Below are 20,083 nucleotides of genomic sequence, written 5' to 3'. Positions count from 1 at the left end.
TAATGTCTGTTCCTGTAAGAAAACATCATAAATAACTGGAAATCCAGCGAATGCAATAATCAAATCCCTGAGAACAGCTGCGGTCAGAACCAAAGTTCACAGGGCTGTTCTCTGGACTCCTCTCAAGCGCTGGACTTCTACGTTTCGATTGCTTGCCACTGAACAGCGTCATAGCTCATAACCATGAAGTTGACTTGACTTCAACTGTCCTCGACGCCCACACTGGCGAAGATGCACCATGCTGCTGGTCACCGCCGGCTAGGGCTGCTCGATTATGGGAAAAATCATAATCGCGATTATTTTGGTCATAATTGAAATCACGATTATTCAAAACGATTATCAGTTGAAGTTAAAATTATTCGTCCTCCTGTGAATTTATTTTTTATATATAAATATTTCCCAAATGATGTTTAACAGAGGAATTTCTTTACAGTATTTCCTATAATATTTTTTTCTTCTGGAGAAAGGCTTATTTGTTTTATTTCAGCTAGATTAAAAGCAGGTTTGAATATTTTGAAACCTATTTTAATAGCTCGATATTATTAGCCCCTTTAAGAAATATATGTTTTATTGTCTGCAGAAGAAACTACTGTTATACAATGACTTGTCTATTTACCCTGAAGGATTCGGATTTCTGCTTTCCAATCCGTCTCATCATGGACCACCGTTTATCCTTTTCATCATCCTGTTTCTCAGTATTTAACTGTGAATTGATTTTAACTAATGAATAAGTTAAAACTGCTTACTGCAAGAATGTTCTGTGTCCTTGTTTCTCTTTTTGCCTGTCTATTTTAACTTTGTTTTCAGGAGACACACAAACCAGGTCATAGGTCATGGAGACCTCTCTCTCTCTCTCTCTCTCTCTCTCTCTCTCTCTCCATCTGTTCTTATGACTGGAGGTCCAATACAGAGGAGAAGAAGACACCTGTTTTATTGTCCTGATATATTGCCTATAATATTATAGCTGTTTGATTGATCTGTTTATGAGTATAATACATTTTTAATGTAATTCCTTTTTGTGTGGAGACAGACTGTGTGTAGCCAAGATATTGCAGCAGACTGTTGATGGAAACAGTCTTGAACCAGCCTGATAACACAGCTGAACGTACAAGAAACATCCTTGAGTCTTTAACACAGATGGTCGTTTGTGTCTATTGTGTTCCTGGTTTAGCTTTTTACAGGTCGGAGATCAGCTCCTAATAACTTAAGGCGACCTCACCTCCGGGCATCAGGTCGCCATCCATATCTGGAGACAGATACAATGCTTTCTTTGACGCACACATTAAGGCCGTCCATATCTGGAAGTAGATACTATGTTTCTTTGACGCATGTATTTAGAATTGTCTATTTCTGTTGTAACCAATGAGAACTGTTTACCTGGATCCCACCCTTTCTGGACTTGTGTAAAGAGTATAATTGTTCGATTGTTGAAACTGTAAGCAGAGCGCCCTAGGAACTCATTGAGAGTGTTGAAGCTGGCTTCTGCGAATTAAACTGCAAACTATCTTCAGTAAACTTGATTTATTTATTTAAATCTCTGACTCCGGCTCTTCTTCATCTACCAGACTGCTCATTCTTTGGGTTAAACTGTAAACTATCCCTACAACCCTAATTAAGCCTTTGAATGTCACTTTAAGCTGAATACTAGTATCTTGAAAAATGTCTAGTAAAATGTAATGTGCTGTCATCATAGCAAAGATAAAATAAATCATAAATTAGAAATGAGTTATCAAATCTGTTGTTTAAACTGCGCTTTAAGCAACTTCACTGTATTTTTGATTTTATTATTGATCAATATTAAAAACAGTCGGCAGCAGCAGGAATACCGCACGCTGTCACTTTAAGAATCGTGCGGCTCTGATATGGTTTCTCTTTCACGCGTCTTTTGATTCTCAACTTGTTTGTTTATTACACAAATAAGGGTTAATATGAATAATCACTAAACACCGCGCTTTGACACAAATGTGCATGTATTTGACCATTAAAGCGCTCATATTAAGATCGTGTTAGATGTGTGTGTGCTCTGCTATCCGAGGCTAAGCGCGGCGCACGTGGAAACACACACATGCTACCTGTCCGAGGCTAAGCGCGGTGCACACACACAACAGCACCTGCTCTTTTGCGCTTTTAAAAACATGAATGATGCACATCTCGTGCTGCAAAAGTTACAGTACAGCACATGCTTTCAGTCATTTTCACGTGGAACTGAGCTTTGCAGAGGCAAAGAGCTTTCACAGGTGTACAACTGGAAAGGGGGCGGTACGTGATGGAATAATCGTTTATCCCGATTAATGGTTTTTCATAATCGTTACAAGCCAAAATCGAAAACGGATTTTCGATTAATTGCACAGCCCTACCGCCAGCTACTATTAAAATTGAATGACCTACAGCTACTTTGATGTTGTCGCCGCTTTCGATGTGGGCACACAGTAAGGCTTCTCCTTTGTATGAACTCTAAGATGTTTCTTCAGATCTGAAGGCCTCAAAAATGTCTTACTGCACTGATCACATTTGTGCGGTCTCTCTCCAGTGTGGATCCTCATGTGATCTGTATGGTGCGATAACTGAGTGAAATTCTTCCCACACTGAGTACATGTGAACGGTCTCTCTCCAGTGTGGATCCTCATGTGATTTATAAGGTTTGATAACTGTGCGAAATTCCTCCCACACTGAGTACACGTGTACGGTTTCTCTCCAGTGTGAGTCCTCTCATGTACTTTCAGCTGTGCTGAATGAGTAAATCTCTTGTTGCAGTGCGAACACACGTACGGTTTCTCTCCAGTGTGGATCTTCTGGTGCTTTTTCAAGTCTCCAGATGTAAAGAAAGTCTTATTGCATGTCAAACACTCAAACTCTCTCACACCAGTGTGGATCTTCTGATGGTCTTTAAAATGTGACGGTGTTGTGAAACTCTTTCCACACTGATCACATTTGTGTGTATTCTCCCCCGTGTGGATCCTCTCATGATTATTCAGGTTTCCTGAACAATTGAAGCTCTTCTCGCAATATGAACACTTGTAAGGTTTCTCTCCAGTGTGGATCATCATGTGACGCCTGAGATTGTATTCATGGCTGAAACTCTTTCCACACTGAGTGCAGGTGAAACATTTCACGGCTGTTCTTCTCATTAAAAAACCTTCTTCAGTCTTTGTCTGAGCTTCGATTTCAGTTTTGACATGATGTTTCTCCTCATCTTCACTCAGTTCTTCACTCTCCTCCTTCACCTTCACATCTGAAAATGAGTAAGTCACATGTTAATCTGCTAGTGTTTTACAGCATGCGCCACTCTTGAATAGTTTCTAACCATACTGAAGGATTCGGATTTCTGCTTTCCAATCCGTCTCATCATGGACCAACGTTTATCCTTTCCATCATCCTGTTTGTCAGTATTTAACTGTGAATTGATTTGAATTAATGAGTAAGTTAACACATTGCTTAATATAAGAATGTTCAGTGCATTTGCCTGTCTCTTTATACCTATTTTCAGAAGCCACCCAACTAGGACAGAGGTCATGGAGATCTTGAGTGGAACTGAGGACTGGAAGCAACTGTTTCTATTGTTATTTCTAGTAGTTATTACTATCTAAAATATCTAAAGTGATTTTGCTATTTTTACGGTTAAATCTATTAAAGTGATTCTTCTTTTATTCAAGATAGACTTTGTGTAGTAAGAATATAACTGCCTGAATGTAGATTATACTGGTTTTAAACCAGTTTTGATAAAGACGGCTGAGAGTACACTCAGCCTTGGATAAGAAACAGATTATACTTAAAGTGTGTGTGTTCTATTTGATTGTTGATCCATTTCACAGGTCTGGAGTCAGCTCTAATCAGTCTAAGGGATGTCTGACGTTTATGCTTAAGATATTGTTCAGAATATACGCACGAACCCCACAAGATAATTTCCCAGTCTATCTGTGTTTTAACCAATCAGGTTAGAACACCTGTATGTATGACGCAGTTAATGACGTTATGTGTGAGTATAATTATTATTGATTGGTGATTGTAAGCAAAGCGGCCTAGGAACTCATTGCGAGTGTTGAAGCTGGCTTCTGCGGATAAAACTGCAAACTATCTTCAGTAAACTTGATTTATTTATTTAAATCTCTGACTCCGGCTCTTCTTCATCTACCAGACTGCTCATTCTTTGGGTTAAACTGTAAACTACCCTACAGTACAGGCAGTGTTGAGGAGTAACTAGTTACATGTAAGGCAGGGCAAGTTTATTTATATAGCACATTTCATACACAGTGGCAATTCAATGTGCTTTACATAAGCAAGAATAAAAGAGACAAGTATACGAAAAATAAAAACAAACAATAAAAATGACTAAAATGTGTTAAAACAGGTTATAAAACATTGAAAAAGAAGAGAAAAACATTAGTGCGATCTGTGGGACGTAACCAGAGGTGGGTTTAAACGAATTACATTTACTTCAGTAAAATTATTGGGTAACGTGTACTTTTAAATATGTGTACTTTTACTCTTAATCAAGTAAATCATTAGTAATTCTTATAATAATAATTCTTTACATTCATACAGCGCTTTTCTGGGCACTGTAAATAACTTTACATCCACCACCACCAGTGTGCAGCATCCATCTGGATGATGCGACGGCAGCCATTTTGCGACAAACTGCACACCACAGTCAAATTGAAGAGTGATGAATAAACACAAACCTATTAGTTCTTCAGTCTCTTCCTGTTTAATTCTGCAGGGTTCTGGATCACTCATCTTCTCACTGTCCTTCAATAAACTCTGTCTTTGTCTTTCACTGATGGCGGCAGAGCTTCAGGAGAACAAACAGAGAAATCTGATTCATTTACACTGATGGAGGAAATAAATAGTATGTTATCTAGTTATATTCTATAGGAGACACAATATGTGACTAAATAATTTGCTCAGTGAGCTGACAGCAATAACATTAACTTAATGTGGCAATTTATAGATCTGAAGACAGCAGTATAATGAATGAGAAAAACAAGAACTACTGACATGAAATAAAGAGGATTTTGTTAATACTGATAATATTGATTAGCCTCAGACTAAATACAATATAAGATCGCATTTATATAAATATCAAGTTTAAATATCAATTAATAAAGTTATAAGATGACTAGCAGCAGCACATTAATGTACAGAAACAAAAACATTTAGAAAACAGAGCTCCACAAACTATTACTTTTGTTTTCTGCATCATAGTTCACATATCTGCTGCAGAAAATTCCCTTCACAGATCATATTTATCGAAATAATCACAAATGAGGGAAAACTCACACTGTAAACAAACATTGAGCTCATATTGTCCTCTCAGAGCTTCTCTCTGCCTGCTGTGTTGTTTTGGTCAGCAGACACACAGATAGAGGTGAACTCAATGCAGAAACTAGTCGCAGATTGTCGCTTTAATAAACTGTAAAGTGTGTTTTATTGTTGTGTAAACACGAGAAAAAGCGTCAACGACTCACCTCAGCTCTGAAGACTCGACGCTGAATGAACGCGTCAGTGTTGACGTCATCACGGCGAAGCGGGAGCAACGGCGGCCTTTTGTTTTTATTTTTAAAAATGACATAAATCTTTACAAATCACGCATAAACTGTGGAGGACTCAACGCAATATTGTCATGTTAGATTCAAGTAATAAATATATGAAAAAAGAAACATTTAAAGTGTTACAAAAATCTGATATAACAAAGAAAGTAAGTATATATATATATATATATATATATATATATATATATATATATATATATATATATACACACAGTTGAAGTCAGAATTATTAGCCCCTTTTATTTTTTCCCCTAATTTCTGTTTAACGGAGAGCAGACTTTTTTAAACAAATATCTATATAATAGTTTTAATTTCTCATCCCTAATAGCTGATTTATTTTATCTTTGTAATGATGACAGTAAATAATGCTGTAAAAGACATTTAAAGGCTTAACTAGGTTAATTAGGTGAACTAGGCAGGTTAGGGTAATTAGGCAAGTTATTGTATAACAATGGTTTGTTTTGTAGACTGTTAGAAAAAAAATCTGCTTAAAGGGACTAAAAATTTTGACCTTAAAATGGTGTTTAAAAAAATAAAACTGCTTTTATTCTAGTCAAAATAAAACAAATAAGATTTTCTCCAAAAGAAAAAATATTATCAGACATACTGTGAAAATTTCCTTGCTTTGTTAAACATCATTTGGGAAATATTTAAAAAAGAAGAAAAAAATCTTTAAAATACTTTATTTAACTGTATACACACAAATATAATTTATGTGATCGTGTATATATATATATATATATATATATATATATATATATATATATATATATATATATATATATATATATATAAACAGTATAGATTGGTAACAAATTCCAGAATCGTGATGACCCTAACACACACACATACATCACATACATACATGATCTTTTAATTTTGTAATTTTCATTTTAAATGGCATCCGGAAAGTATTAAAGTATTTTCTAAAAACAATAAACAACAGGGCAGTTTTTAAATATCTCCATTTATCTAGTAAGTATTCGGCTAAAAAAAATTATATTATTAACTCAAATTATGATAAAAACAGCATTTTTTGGCAATTGCATACATCTTATGAAAGAGAAAGTGAAACCATCAGCAACCTCCACAACAAATACACCTAAATTCAGAATGCTTGTGATTGACTTTGTACAAAATTATCTTTCCCTGAACTACAAAAGTAAACAAAAGAAAAATGTAAGAAATAATAGCTTGAAGCAAATGAAAAAATAAACTCAACAACAAAATGAGAAGCGCAGTTTGTGAGCTCTGTGGATGCAGCATATTTAATCAGCAGAGAAGGGGCGGTACAAATACACAGACCAAAAAGTAGTCACCATATTTTTATATGCGCTAATATTTTGTTCAAAATGAGATACTGGTAACATGCTACTGTCATGGATTACACATCATAATTAAATCACCTGTTGTTAATTAACGGGCAGTCCTCTGTCCTTCATATCTGAAGTCGGCTCCTCTGCCATCTGATACAGTCGTGTCCCATCCTCATAAAACACCTGAAGTTTAGCTGGTGAAGGGACCTGGAAGCGTATGTGCTGCTGTTTTAATACTCGTTTCGCCTCAGTATCTTTCGTGCATTTCTGCAGAACCGTTAGAGAGTAATCTTGATCAAAGTATATCGCCACCTTTTTTTTTCCCCAGGCTTTGCGTAGAATCTCCACTTTAATTTGTAGCGGTGGAATTAGATTATTTCTCCTCTTTTACCTGTTGGTTTTAGGGCGAGCACTGGATGAGCTCTCTCAATATCAAGTTCTGTAGTCGGCGTAATCTTCAGCACATCAGGTAGAAACTTCTCTATAAACTGTGTCATCGATGCCCCCTCGGGACATTGTAGATCTTTATATTTCCCCGTCGTGACCTCCCTTCTTGGTCGAGCAGTTTAAGGTCTTGTTGTCTCATCACTTTTATCATTTAGCTCATCACCTGGTCTATGTTTTGAACGCGGTCTAATGCTTTTCCAATTGGCGTTATCGCCTCTGCTATCTTTTGATTAAAGCTGCGGTCACACTAGATATGAGCTTGTGTAATTCTGTCGTACGCCATTGCGAAAAGCGGCGGGATTAAACAAGATGATTAGACATTTAAAAAAGTGAGCGATTGCTCCATACTTTACATTTCTGTCCAGAGAGGTCATGTTTTGACCCTCGATTGGTCTCACACAGTCAAATGATGCGATTTTGGAGGTCAGAGTTCACCAAGCTTGAACTTTGCAACATATTGAACTGCGAAAACCTGACGGACGACCTTGCGTTTCAGTCTGACGCATTCACGCGTGTATCAAGGGAAGTTTATCTCTCTTTCAGATAGATGACGTCACCGGAACCTTCGCTACGCCATTTTTTACTTGGCGAAGTTTATTTGAAAAACTAATTAAGGAGCATGTTATGATTGATCACAGCTGGTCCTGCATTAACTAACGCATGATCCACCAATCAGATGATTCCTAACTCACTAGAAATAACCAGAGTTTCTTACTTTAGTTATCTTCACCTTGAAGAATCCCCCCTTCCACCACTATCTTTGTTCATTAGGGTGGACGATCAAGCAAAACTCTTCCAACACCGAGTGTGTGTACGGTTTCTCTCCAGTGTGGGTCTTCTGATATACTTTAAAATGGAATTGTTGAGTAAACCTCTTTGCACACTCATGAATAAGGCTTCTCCTTTGTGTGAACTCTAAGATGTTTCTTCAGATCTGCAGGCCTCAAAAATGTTTTCCCGCACTGATCACATTTGTGTGTTTTCTCTCCAGTGTGGATCCTCATGTGATCTATAAGGTTTGATAATTGTGCGAAATTCCTCCCACACTGAGAACAAACGAACGGTTTCTCTCCAGTGTGTGTCCTTGTGTGATCTGTAAGGTGTGATAATTGTGTGAAACTCTTCCCACACTGAGTACACGTGTACGGTTTCTCTCCAGTGTGAATCCTCACATGTACTTTCAGCTGTCCTGAATTAGTAAATCTCTTGTTGCAGTGTGAACACGCATGCGGTTTCTCTCCAGTGTGGATCTTCTGGTGCTTCTTCAAGTCTCCAGATGTAAAAAAATTCTTCTTACATGTAAAGCACACAAACTCTCTCACACCAGCGTGGATCTTCTGATGGTCTTTAAAACGTGACGATGTTGTGAAACTCTTTCCACACTCAGCGCATGAATAAAGCTTCCCATTTGTATGAAGTCTAAGATGTTTCTCCAGATTTGAAGGCCTTAAAAATATTTTCCCGCACTGATCGCATATGTGTGTTTTCTCTCCAGTGTGGATCTTTATGTGTTTATAAAAGGATGATGATTGCCTGAAACTCTTCCCACACTGAGTACATGTGAAGGGTTTCTCTCCAGTGTGAGTCCTCTCATGTGTTTTCATTGTTTGTAACCATCTGAATGTCTTGTCGCAGTGTGAACACTTGTACGGTTTCTCTCCAGTGTGAATCCTCTGGTGCAGCTTCAGTTGTTCAGCTCTAAAGAAACTCTTCTCACACTCAAAGCAGACAAACTCTTTCACGCCAGTGTGGATCTTCTGATGTGCTTTAAAATGTGCTTGTGTTGTAAAACTCTTTCCACACTCTGCACATGAGTAAGGCTTCTCCTTTGTATGAACTTCAAGATGTCTCATCAGATCTGAAGAACTCAAAAATGTTTTGCCGCATTGATCACATCTGTGCGTTTTCTCTCCAGTGTGGATCCTCTCATGATTATTCAGGCTTCCTGAACAATTGAAACTCTGGTTGCAGTAGGAACACTTGTAAGGTTTCTCTCCAGTGTGGATCTTCATGTGACGCTTGAGATTGTATTCGTGGCTGTAACTCTTTCCACACTGAGTGCAGGTGAAACATTTCATGGCTGTTCTTTCCATTGCATCTTCAGTAATTATGTGAGCTTTGATTTCAGTTTTGACATGATGTTTCTCCTCATCTTCACTCAGTTCTTCGCTCTCCTCCTTCACCATCACATCTGAAAATGAATAAGTCACATGTTAATCTGCTAGTGTTTTACACTCTTGAATAGTTTCTAACCATACAGGCAAACAATCATGAATAAAATGTCAATAAAGCGTGTCATTATAATTTTGATGTTTAATGTTACTTGGTTAAAATCATAATGTTTGAGATGTAAAGTTAATTTAGGCAGGTCTCTATTCTGATCATAACAAGTCTTAAGATAAAATTAATATGAAAAAAGTGCTAAAACTGATGAAGTGCTTAAATATTATTAACCACACTGTTCTTCAGCCTCATTATTGAAGAGTAATGAATAAACACAAACCTATTAGTTCTTCAGTCTCTTCCTGTTTAATTCTGAAGGGTTCTGGATCACTCATCTTCTCACTGTCCTTCAATAAACTCTGTCTTTGTCTTTCACTGATGGCAGGAGAGCTTCAGGAGAACAGAGAAATCTGATTCATATACACTGACTGAGGAAATAAATAGTATGATGTTATATAGGAGACTCTTTATATGATTAAGTAATTTGCTCGGTAAACTGAAGCCAATATAATTAACTTATGAGTGAGAGAAAAACAAGAACTACTGACATGAAATAAAGAGGATTGTGTTAATTTTGATAATACTGATGAGTATTTAAATAAATATTTCTTTTACATATCGACCAATAAATTAGATTGCTAGCATTAGCACAGCACTGCTATTAAAGTTCATATATCTGCCGCAGAAGATTCCCATTATTCCCTCACACAGTAAACAAACACATTCACTCATATTGTCCTCGCAGAGCTCCTCTCTGCCTGCTGTATTGTTTTGGTCAGCAGACACACTGATAGAGGTGAACTCAATGCAGAAACTAGTCGCAGATTGTCGCTTTAATAAACTGTAAAGTGTGTTTTATTGTTGTGTAAACACGAGAAAAAGCGTCAACGACTCACCTCAGCTCTGAAGACTCGGCGCTGAATGAACGCGTCAGCGCTGACGTCATCACGGCGGGGCGGGAACAACGGCGGACTTTTGTTTTGATTTATAAGAATGGCAAAACTTTAGACAGAGAGGGAGAGCATTTAGATTTTATTGCCATTTCAGCTTCTCTGGCTGTCATGGCAAAAAGGAGACCAAGTTTTGGCAAGTCTTTACATATTACGCATAAACTGTGGAAGACTCAATGCAATGGTGATATATATATATATATATATATATATATATATATATATATATATATATATATACAGTTGAAACCAGAAGTTTACATGCACTCTAAAACAAGGATGATAACCTTTTTTTTAAATGTCTGATGTTGAATCATACTTAACGTTTACTATTGTAGGTCTGTTAGGTTTACCTAAAACAATTACATTTGCTAAATGCCACAATAATGAGAGAAATTCAAGTCAAAAGTTTACACACATTTCCTTGTTTATTGTTTAGCTTGTTTTTAAACTGTATAACTTTGGTCAAATGTTTTGGGTCTCCTTCCACAAGCTTCTCACAATAGTTTGCAGGAATTTTGGCCCATTCCTCCTGACAGAATTGGTGTCACTGAGTCAGATTTGTTGGCTGTCTTGCTTGCACAAGCTTTTTCAACTCTGTCCACAAATGTTCTATAGGATTGAGATCAGGGCTCTGTGATGGCCACTGCAAAACATTCACTCTGTTGTCCTTAAAAGCAAACTAATTTGGCAGTATGATTAGGGCCATGCTCTGTTTGGAAGACTGATTTGTGGCCAAGTTTGAATGTCCTGGCTGATGTCTTGAGATGTTGCTTCAGTATTTCTCCATAATGTTCTTTCTTCATGATGCCCTCTGTGCTGTGAAGTGGACCAGTCCCTCCTGCAGCAAAACAGCCCCACAACATGACGCTGCCGCCCCCATACTTCACAGTTGGGGTGGTGTTCCTAGGCTTGTAAGCTTTCCCCTTTGTCCTCTAAATGTAACACTGCTCATTATGGCTCAACAGTTCAATCTTAGCTCCATCAGACCACAGGACATGTCTCCAAACATTAGTCTTTTCCCCAGTGTAATTTAGCAAATTGTAATTTGGCTTTTCCAAAAGCAATCCAAAGATACTGCATTGCTCATAATTGTGGGTAATGCTTTTCATAACTTAAACACACCATAAGAAAAACCCCTACCTCTCATGGTTTTTACACTTCAGTGCAGATTATTACACATGTAATCTGGAGTGAATCAATGAACTGCTTTGCAGATTAAAATCAGAGTCCTTAAATCAATATGTGAGTGAACAGAGCCAATGGAGTTGCTGAAGCACTGGAGTAATGTGCCTTATTAAAGTAACCTTATTAGTTTTACTCAGGAATTGTAGTTTACCAAGTAGTTTTAAAAATGTGTACTTTCATGTTAACTTGAGCACAATTTTAGTGGTTTTACCACACTATTTTCCTTCAACCATACTGTCACCATGTAATTTTCTACATAGTGAAGTTTATTAATAAACTAATTGAGGAGCATGTTATGATTGATCACAGCTGGTCCTGCAATAACTAACACATCATTCACCAATCAGACGATTCCTAACTCAATATAAATAACCAGTTTCTTACTTAGTTATCTTCACTTTCTCCACCCCGACTCCTCCACCTTTTCTTTATAGGGCAGCACGGTGGCCCAGTGGTTAGCACTGTTGCCTCACAGCAAGAACATCAGTGGTTAAAACCCGTAACAGATCATCTGTCATTTCTGGGTGGAGTTGACATGTTCTCCCCGTATTTCTCTCAATATTAAAGAGCCCATATTATGGGTTTTTGAAAATTCCCCTCCATGTAGTGTGTAACACAGCTCTAAGTGAAGTGAAGTATCCAGCTAAGGCTTAAATCTGTAAGAATACAGTGTTTAAAACTGTTGATTCATCTATAAAAGAGTCGAATCATAGTGCTTCAAACGAGTCGCCTTGATACCGACTCATTAGGTGTTTCGCCATGACGTACGAACGAAACAAAGTTTTTCACGTGCACGCGCAAACCCGGGAGATTTCAAACCTGAGGCCCCGCCCTCTGACGCAGTAACCCAGACACACACACACACACACCCACAAACACACGCACACCCACAAACACACGCACACAAACATGCCGGTCGATTGAAGTCACACTGCAGATGGATATATTGAGTCTCTACCCAAAGATGAAACATCAGCATTATAACCAAGCAGTTGGAAACTTCTGGAAGCTACATGCTACAAAGAATACTTCATCAGCGTTTGTTAAAGGAAGGATCAGTAAAGAGTAACTGATGGACGTCAGGATGGGTTTCTTCCATTTCTCAAGTGTAAGTACGTGCGGTTAAAGTTGTTGCCTCGTTGACTCTAGCTTGCAAATGTATTTAGTTGTGATTTGTTACTTGTAACCGCGTGTACTGTATCAGGTTAACTGGATATATTATCTTATCGCGTGCAAAGTCACGTTAAAAACGCGACGCGTGCTGTTTGTTTATGGAGCTCCGTGCTAGAGTTCTGCTCCCGCGATTTATTCGGAAATGTATTCCCGCGCCGCAGAAATCTGGCGCGGGGAGAGAGAGAGAGAGAGAGCGAGAGAGAGAGCGAACGAACGAACGAGCTTTGTGTACTTTGTGCTGTGTGTGTGTTTTTATACAGACAGCTTGGCTGTCTGGACTGTATACTGGGTGATTTTTGGTTGTGTTCTCCGCTCTAGCGGGACCGGGCGCGGCGGGCAGAAAACGGAGCGGGTTCTCAGGCTAAAACCTGGCGGGTGCGGGCTGAAGCGGGAGCGTTGTCATCCGGAGGTGTGTGTGTGTTTTTGTGTGTGTGTGGTATGGCGAGTACACGACTGTCTCCTTCGTTCGGTTATCCGTGGCACTATCCACTCGCCATAGTGTGGCAGCTAAAATCCACGCCTACACTATCGAGCGTGTATGAACTGTGATTACTTTTTAAATTTGCTGATTAGCTATTGGCCATTTCCCTCTCTGACTGAAGGCAGTCGACCAATCGCGACAGACTGTCATCGGCCCAATCAGCGCAGATTAGCTTCACGCTAAGGAGGGGTTTGGGAACAAATGAATCACTGGACGATTCATACAGGAGTCGCTGGGATAATTAGATAAAAATAAATGCAGATTATAAGACCATGAAAGTGTTTTTTGACCTTGCATGCATATTAGACTGTTGTTGGAGACCCTTACAACCAGGATATGACCCTATTTCATGTATAATATGGGCTCTTTAAGTAGCCTACACTCAGTTCAGTCCTGCATCCTCTCCTTGTTAGTTCAGAATTCGCAAGTTCGATATGGAAAACAGACTCCCGAGGACACATCAGGTAAATCTTTAAAGGGAACAGTGTACTTTATAACCTCATTCACATCATCCTGGATATGTACGTTGTTTCACTATCTTAACAACAAAATGTAAACATGATTTAAGGAACTGCCTATTTTAATTTTGACATTAGCAACTTATCAGACAGCAGAAATGTTGAGGCGTCGTGCAGCATATATGAGCGTCATCTTCACTGTGTGCGTATTCATAACAAAACAGAGCCGATAACATCACTGCCTCCTTTAATTTTCATTGACAATACGAAACACAGCCTCTCTTTTGCTGAATATCAGTTTAATAATCAAAAATGGGCATTATAAATGTATAAGGTACAGTAAGTTTATACATTATAGGAATGAAGGCAAACAATCAGTCAATATATACACGGTTACATTAATTATGCACCGTTTACACTGTCAGGTCTTGATGCACAATTCCGATTTGTTGCCTATATCTGATTTTTTTGTCTGTCCGTTTACACGTTGTTTTAATTGTGACCCATATCCAATTCATGCGTTTACATTTGCCATACAATTTACGATGTCGCGCATGCATAAAGGTGGGTTCTAGCATCTGTGCCACACTAGCCACCCTGGAAGAAATTGTTTAGTTTTTAGCTCTGCGAAATATGCGAAGCGTAGTAGAAGCCGTGAACGGTTCAGTCCAGATTTACCCCCAAGCAGTTTATGTAATGGTATAGCCCTGATGTGTGTGTGTCGTTGAAGATGTAGCCTTTGCCTGTGCGCGCACTGGTGTTAGAGAGAATAAAGTTGTTCTATGTGTAGCCCGCAGTGCGTGTATTAATAGCGACAAAAAGCAAAAGATACAACACGAAGTTCGCCCAACTTTAAAATGATTTTGAGGCGGAGGAGGGAAAGGGCCGTCATCGCAGCTTGGACCTATGGTAACATGGTGTCCTCCACCATCCAGAGGAATTTGTGGGTACCTGAGAGATCTCAGGTCTGGTGGGAGCAAATTGTGGTGACTGACTTCTTTCCTCCTCCATGTTTCCTCTGATGTTGTTGTTTACCACGTTGGCGTCTCCACACATGCTCTTTCTTCTGTCTTTAAACTGTGGAGAAGCACCACATTGTCGCAAGTTTAATAACATATAAAACAGAACGGCTCAATAAATCCGATCTGCCTGTTTACATGACGGTCGTGTTGTCACATATCCGATCTACATCTGATTTATATCCACATATGAAGGAGGCCTGAAACCGATCTCTGAATATCCGAATGCATGCGATTTTGTGTTTACACGGTCATAGAACAGATCCGATCTGTGTCACATATGAGCAAAAAATCGGAATTGGGTCACATTTAACTGGCAGTGTCAACAGGGCCTTATTAACTTATCTCTGCACTCAGCACATTACGTGAGAACAAGCAATAAATTCAAAGATCAAAGTCGGGGAATATGTCGTTAGATATAGACAACAAGATGAATAAGATATCACGTTTAACAAATATAGTGAGATCAGATCCAGCGGTTGATCCTTGATGACCAGTCCGTGTAGTAGGAGGTGAGCTTCCCTCCCTCCGGGACATCCACACCAGGCGGTGCATTAGGAAAGCCAAGAGAATTACCAGTGACTCCAGCCACCTAAGCCATAGACGTTTCTCTCTGCTACCCTCAGGCAGACGGTTCCGCAGCATCTGATCATGCACCAGCCGACTAAAGGAAAGCTTCTTCCCTTAGACCAGGGGTCACCAATCCTGGTCCTGGAGGGCCGGTGTCCCTGCAGGGTTTAGCTCCATCTTGCCTCAACACGCCTGCCTGGATGTTTCAAGTATACCCAGTAAGACCTTGATTAGCTTGTTCAGGTGTGTTTGATTAGGGTTGGAGCTAAAATCTGCAGGACACCGGCCCTCCAGGAACAAGTTTGGTGAACACTGCCTTAGACTATCAGGCTGATGACTACGTAACACACCACACACACTCTTCCATACCCCTCACTGCACACCATCAACAGGTAGCATGCACTACACTTTAACCAACCCATACTTGAAACAATACTGCCTACAACCATGTGGACACCTATTCACTGTACATATCGCTGTCAACACTGCCAATTCTACATCGTCCTGCTTTTTTTTGTTGTCTGTATTTTGCACTGTCGTTGTATTCGCACTATCTGTACTGTCTGGAGCCAGCACCTAAGCTTTTCACTCATCATAGCACACGAGCTGCTGATGATGTGACAATAAAAGTGATTTGATTAGTGTTGATGCGCATCGGTTCCATTCTAAAACACCGTTTAAAAACTAAAATGTACTAGTGTAAACGGGGCCTAAAGCTTTTCAGTATAAAGATCAAGAAGTTTCTTAAGAGTGTAAAACGTAAAAAATGTCCTGCTGCATCGATCACGTTTGAGCTTTTTCACTCCAGTGTGGATCCTCATGTGTTCATTAAGGGTTGATGATCGAGTAAACACTGAGTGCGTGTACGGTTCCTCTCTAGCGTGGATCTTCTGATGCGTTTAAAAAATGGAATTGCTGAGTAAAACTCTTTCCTCTCTCAGAGCATGAATAAAGCCTGATTTATACTTTTGCGTCAAGTGACCGGCGTAACCCACGGCGCATGCAACGCGCGTAGCTGTGCATTTATACTTCTGCGCGCTGTCTCTGTTGGTCTGCATTACACTTCCGAAACGCTAGTTGGCAGTGAGGTGTAAATGTTCCTATGTGTCGAGTTTCTTCTCTGGTGTTTTGCTTTTCCTGAACACTTCCTGAATGTACAAGTGACTCAAACTCGCTCATTTAGAGGCAGGAACCGGCGGACGTGCAACAACTTTAACTATGAGGTAAACACAAAACAAAACTTTCCATCCGGAGCTCCTTCACGGGACTCCACACTTGTAAACAATTGCTCCATCGGGCTGGCACCATTCGCGCGTCTCTCAGTCCTGCCTAGACTTATCAGCGCTACCAAGCCGACCAATCACAGAGCTTGTGCTATTCGTCGTTGCGACGTGTAGTTACATTTTTTGAGAGGTGCACGTCAGTTAAGGCTGATTTATACTTCTGCGTCAAACGCCTGCGTATGCTGCGGCGCTGACGCATAGCCCTTCGCCGTGGCCATCGGCGTCACTGACGTGCACCTCTCAAAAAATGTAACTACACATCGCAACGACGAATAGCACAAGCTCTGTGATTGGTCGGCTTGCTAGCGCCGACGAGTCTGGGCGGGACCGAGAGCTGCGCGAATGGCGCGAGCGATTGTTTACAAGTGTGGAGTCCCGTGAAGGAGCTCCGGATGGAAAGTTTTGTTTTGTGTTTACCTCATAGTTAAAGTTGTTGCACGTCCGCTGGTTCCTGCCTCAAAATGAGCGAGTTTGGGCCACTTGTACATCCAGGAAGTGTTCAGAATTGCAAAACACCAGCGAAGAAACTCGACACAGAGGAACATTTACACCTCACTGCCAACTAGCGTTTCGGAAGTGTTAATGCAGACCAACAGAGACAGCGCGCAGAAGTATAAATGCACAGCCATGCGCGTTGCATGCGCTGTGGGTTACGCCGATCACCTGACGCAGAATTATAAACCAGGCTTAAGGGTGAACTCACACTTGTCCACTCTTGTCCCCCCCTCCCGTCCCAGATAGCATAGTGTGAGTGCACCCTAAGGCTTCTCCTTTGTATGAACTCCAAGATGTTTCTTTAGAGCTGAAGGCCTCAGAAATGTTTTCCCGCACTGCTCACACTTGTGTGTTTTCTCTCCAGTGTGGCTCCTCATGTGATCTTTAAGATCTGATGATCGTGTGAAACTATTCCCACACTGAGAACAAACGAACAGTTTCTCTCCAGTGTGTGTCCCTGTGTGAGCTTTAAGGTGTGATAATTGAGTGAAATTCCTGCCACAATGAGTACATTTGTGCGGTTTCTCTCCAGTGTGAATCCTCACGTGTATTTTCAGCTGTCTTGAAGTAGTAAATCTCTTGTCGCAGTGTGAACACGCATGCGGTTTCTCTCCAGTGTGGATCTTCTGGTGCTTTTTCAAGTCTCCGGATGTAAAAAACTTCTTATTGCATGTCAAACACTCAAACTCTTTCACACCAGTGTGGATCTTCTGATGGTCTTTAAAATGTGACGGTGTCGTGAAACTCTTTCCGCATTGATCACATTTGTGTGTTTTCTCTCCAGTGTGGATCCTCTCATGAATATTCAGGTTTCCTGACCAATTGAAGCTCTTCTCGCAATATGAACACTTGTAAGGTTTCTCTCCAGTGTGGATCCTCATGTGACACTCGAGACTGTATGCGTGGCTGAAATTCTTTCCACACTCAGTGCAGGTGAAACATTTCACAGCTGTTCTTTCCATTACAAAACTATCTTCTGTCTTTGTCTGAGCTTCGATTTCAGTTTTGACATGATGTTTCTCCTCATCTTCACTCAGTTCTTCGCTCTCCTCCTTCACCTTCACATCTGAAAGTCAATAACTCACAAGTTAATCTTCTAGTGTTTTACACTCTTGAATAGTTTGTAACTGTACAGGCAAACAATCATGAATAAGAGCATTTGTGTGTTTGGCTGAGATGGTAAGTGCTCAAATACTGTTTAACCTCACGAAAACAGAAATGCTTAAAGTTTCTGCCAACCGGACTCTACACCATAACTTTTCAATCCAGATGGATGGGGCAACCATTACTGCATCCAAAATGGTGAAAAGCCTTGGAGTAACGATTGATGACCAACTAAACTTCTCTGACCACATCTCTAGCACTGCTTGATAGTGCAGATTCCCACTCTACAACATCAGAAAGATCCGACCCTTCCTATCTGAACATGCAGCTCAACTCCTTGTTCAAGCTCTTGTTCTCTCCAGACTGGACTATTGCAACTCTCTACTAGCCGGGCTTCCAGTTAACTCTATCAAGCCTCCTCAGCTGCTTCAGAACGCAGCAGCACGAGTGGTCTTTAATGAACCTAAAAGAGCACATGTCACTCCGCTGCTCATCCGTTTGCACTGGCTGCCAGTTGCTGCTCGCATCAAATGTTAAACTAATGTTTTGCTTCTTACACTTTCTTTACACACCTGAAACTTGCCTACAGCACTTCTTCATTGTTGCTCTTATAGTTGTGTAAATTGCTTCCTTGTCTTCATTTGTAAGTCGCTTTGGATAAAAGCGTCTGCTAAATGACTAAATGTAACTGTAAATGCTCCTTGCCTCCTTTGCTTGTAATTTTAAGATGAACACAAAAAGAAGAGAAAGACAAGAAAATGCCTGAGTTTAGGGCTATTAGTAAAGCACAGCATTCACTAATAAGCATTTACCAGAACAAGTACTGAACTGAACACCAAACACCTGCCTTATCCTGAAAATTAAAACCAAAAGCGGCAGGGAAAGTGCTCTACTTCATAAGACTGTCAAGAAACCTTTATAATCATGATGTGACATGTCTTGAATGTGAATGAGACTTCATGCATGCTTATAACACCTGTCATTAGCTGACTCCTACAGGTTTTAAAGTCACTGCAATGGCCCACCGCTAATTTGAGCTTAAGGTTCCTTAATTAAGATAAATAAAAGTCAATATGAAATAGTACTAAAACTGATGAAGTGCTTAATGATGAACAACCTCACTGTTCTTCAGGCTCATTATTGAGGAGTAATAAATAAACACAAACCTATTAGTTCTTCAGTCTCTTCCTGTTTAATTCTGCAGGGTTCTGGATCACTCATCTTCTCACTGTCCTTCAATAAACTCTGTCTTTGTCTTTCACTGATGGCGGCAGAGCTTCAGGAGAACAAACAGAGAAATCTGATTCATTTACACTGATTGAGGAAATAAACATGATGTTAAACCTTATAGGAGACATAATATATGATTAAGTAATTTGCTCAGTCAGCTGACACCAATAATAAATGCTTTGAGATACGATTTACTTTATATGCAAATGTGTATTTATATAGAGTGGAAATCCCAGAATAAAGATGTTATTCACTATGTGCATCGCTTATGAAAGCAATGTCGTTTACTCATAAACAAAACTGAGCATGTGCAGAGACGAAAACATACTCGCGCACCTGACACTGCTCTGCTCCTGGTCTAAGTCCCGGTTTTGAACATGCACGCTAAAAAAAATAGCCGCGATGCTTACGCGTTGTGAAACCGCAGCAGTTCTTTTTTGTGGAGATGTCAGCATGCAGTGAGTTTCACAAGTCGACAAAAAGATAGGTTTAAACAATATGATGGTGATCTTATTTAGACTTAGCATGCGGCTCCTGAGAGATTTTTTTGTTTGAAGCAAAAGGAGGGATGATGAGTCAGGGAGGTAAGACTTAACA

At 39.8% G+C, this 20,083-nt stretch overlaps 3 protein-coding genes across 3 annotated transcripts in view; all 3 read right to left on the bottom strand.

Annotated features, from left to right (window-relative positions):
• Positions 1–20,083, bottom strand: part of si:dkey-4c15.14 — a 231,553-nt gene that overhangs the window by 210,247 nt on the left and 1,223 nt on the right. The gene's annotated exons all lie outside the window — the stretch shown is intronic.
• Positions 375–9,927, bottom strand: LOC101884504 (uncharacterized). Its single transcript, XM_087304809.1, has 6 exons — positions 9,816–9,927; positions 8,200–9,503; positions 6,625–6,634; positions 5,466–5,541; positions 4,680–4,789; positions 375–3,232 (listed from the first exon to the last, which is right to left on the bottom strand). The coding sequence occupies exons 1-6, from the start codon at positions 9,868–9,870 to the stop codon at positions 2,391–2,393; spliced, it is 2,397 nt and encodes a 798-aa protein (XP_087160935.1). The 5' UTR covers positions 9,871–9,927; the 3' UTR covers positions 375–2,390.
• Positions 14,068–18,220, bottom strand: LOC147831433 (uncharacterized). The gene has a single exon (XM_087303858.1). It carries the CDS (start codon positions 18,112–18,114, stop codon positions 17,416–17,418), a length of 699 nt encoding a protein of 232 aa, XP_087159984.1. The 5' UTR covers positions 18,115–18,220; the 3' UTR covers positions 14,068–17,415.

This window comes from Danio rerio, chromosome 22, assembly GCF_052040795.2.
Source record: "Danio rerio strain M-AB ecotype USA chromosome 22, GRCz13ab, whole genome shotgun sequence".
Lineage (NCBI taxonomy): Eukaryota > Metazoa > Chordata > Actinopteri > Cypriniformes > Danionidae > Danio > Danio rerio.
Note: the sequence above shows the minus strand (reverse complement) of the source record. Positions and strands in the feature narration are given on the sequence as shown.

Bases quoted from the DNA above. Each gene is read 5' to 3' on its own strand.
- LOC101884504 (XM_087304809.1), bottom strand. From the start codon at position 9,870: ATGAGTGATCCAGAACCCTTCAGAATTAAACAGGAAGAGACTGAAGAA. The intron at 9,504-9,815 runs GTTTGTGTTTAT...ATTCATTTTCAG, and splicing joins AGAGACTGAAGAACTAATAG to ATGTGATGGTGAAGGAGGAG. The intron at 3,233-4,679 runs GTTTGTGTTTAT...ACTCATTTTCAG, and splicing joins AGAGACTGAAGAACTAATAG to ATGTGAAGGTGAAGGAGGAG.
- LOC147831433 (XM_087303858.1), bottom strand. From the start codon at position 18,114: ATGGAAAGAACAGCTGTGAAATGTTTCACCTGCACTGAGTGTGGAAAG.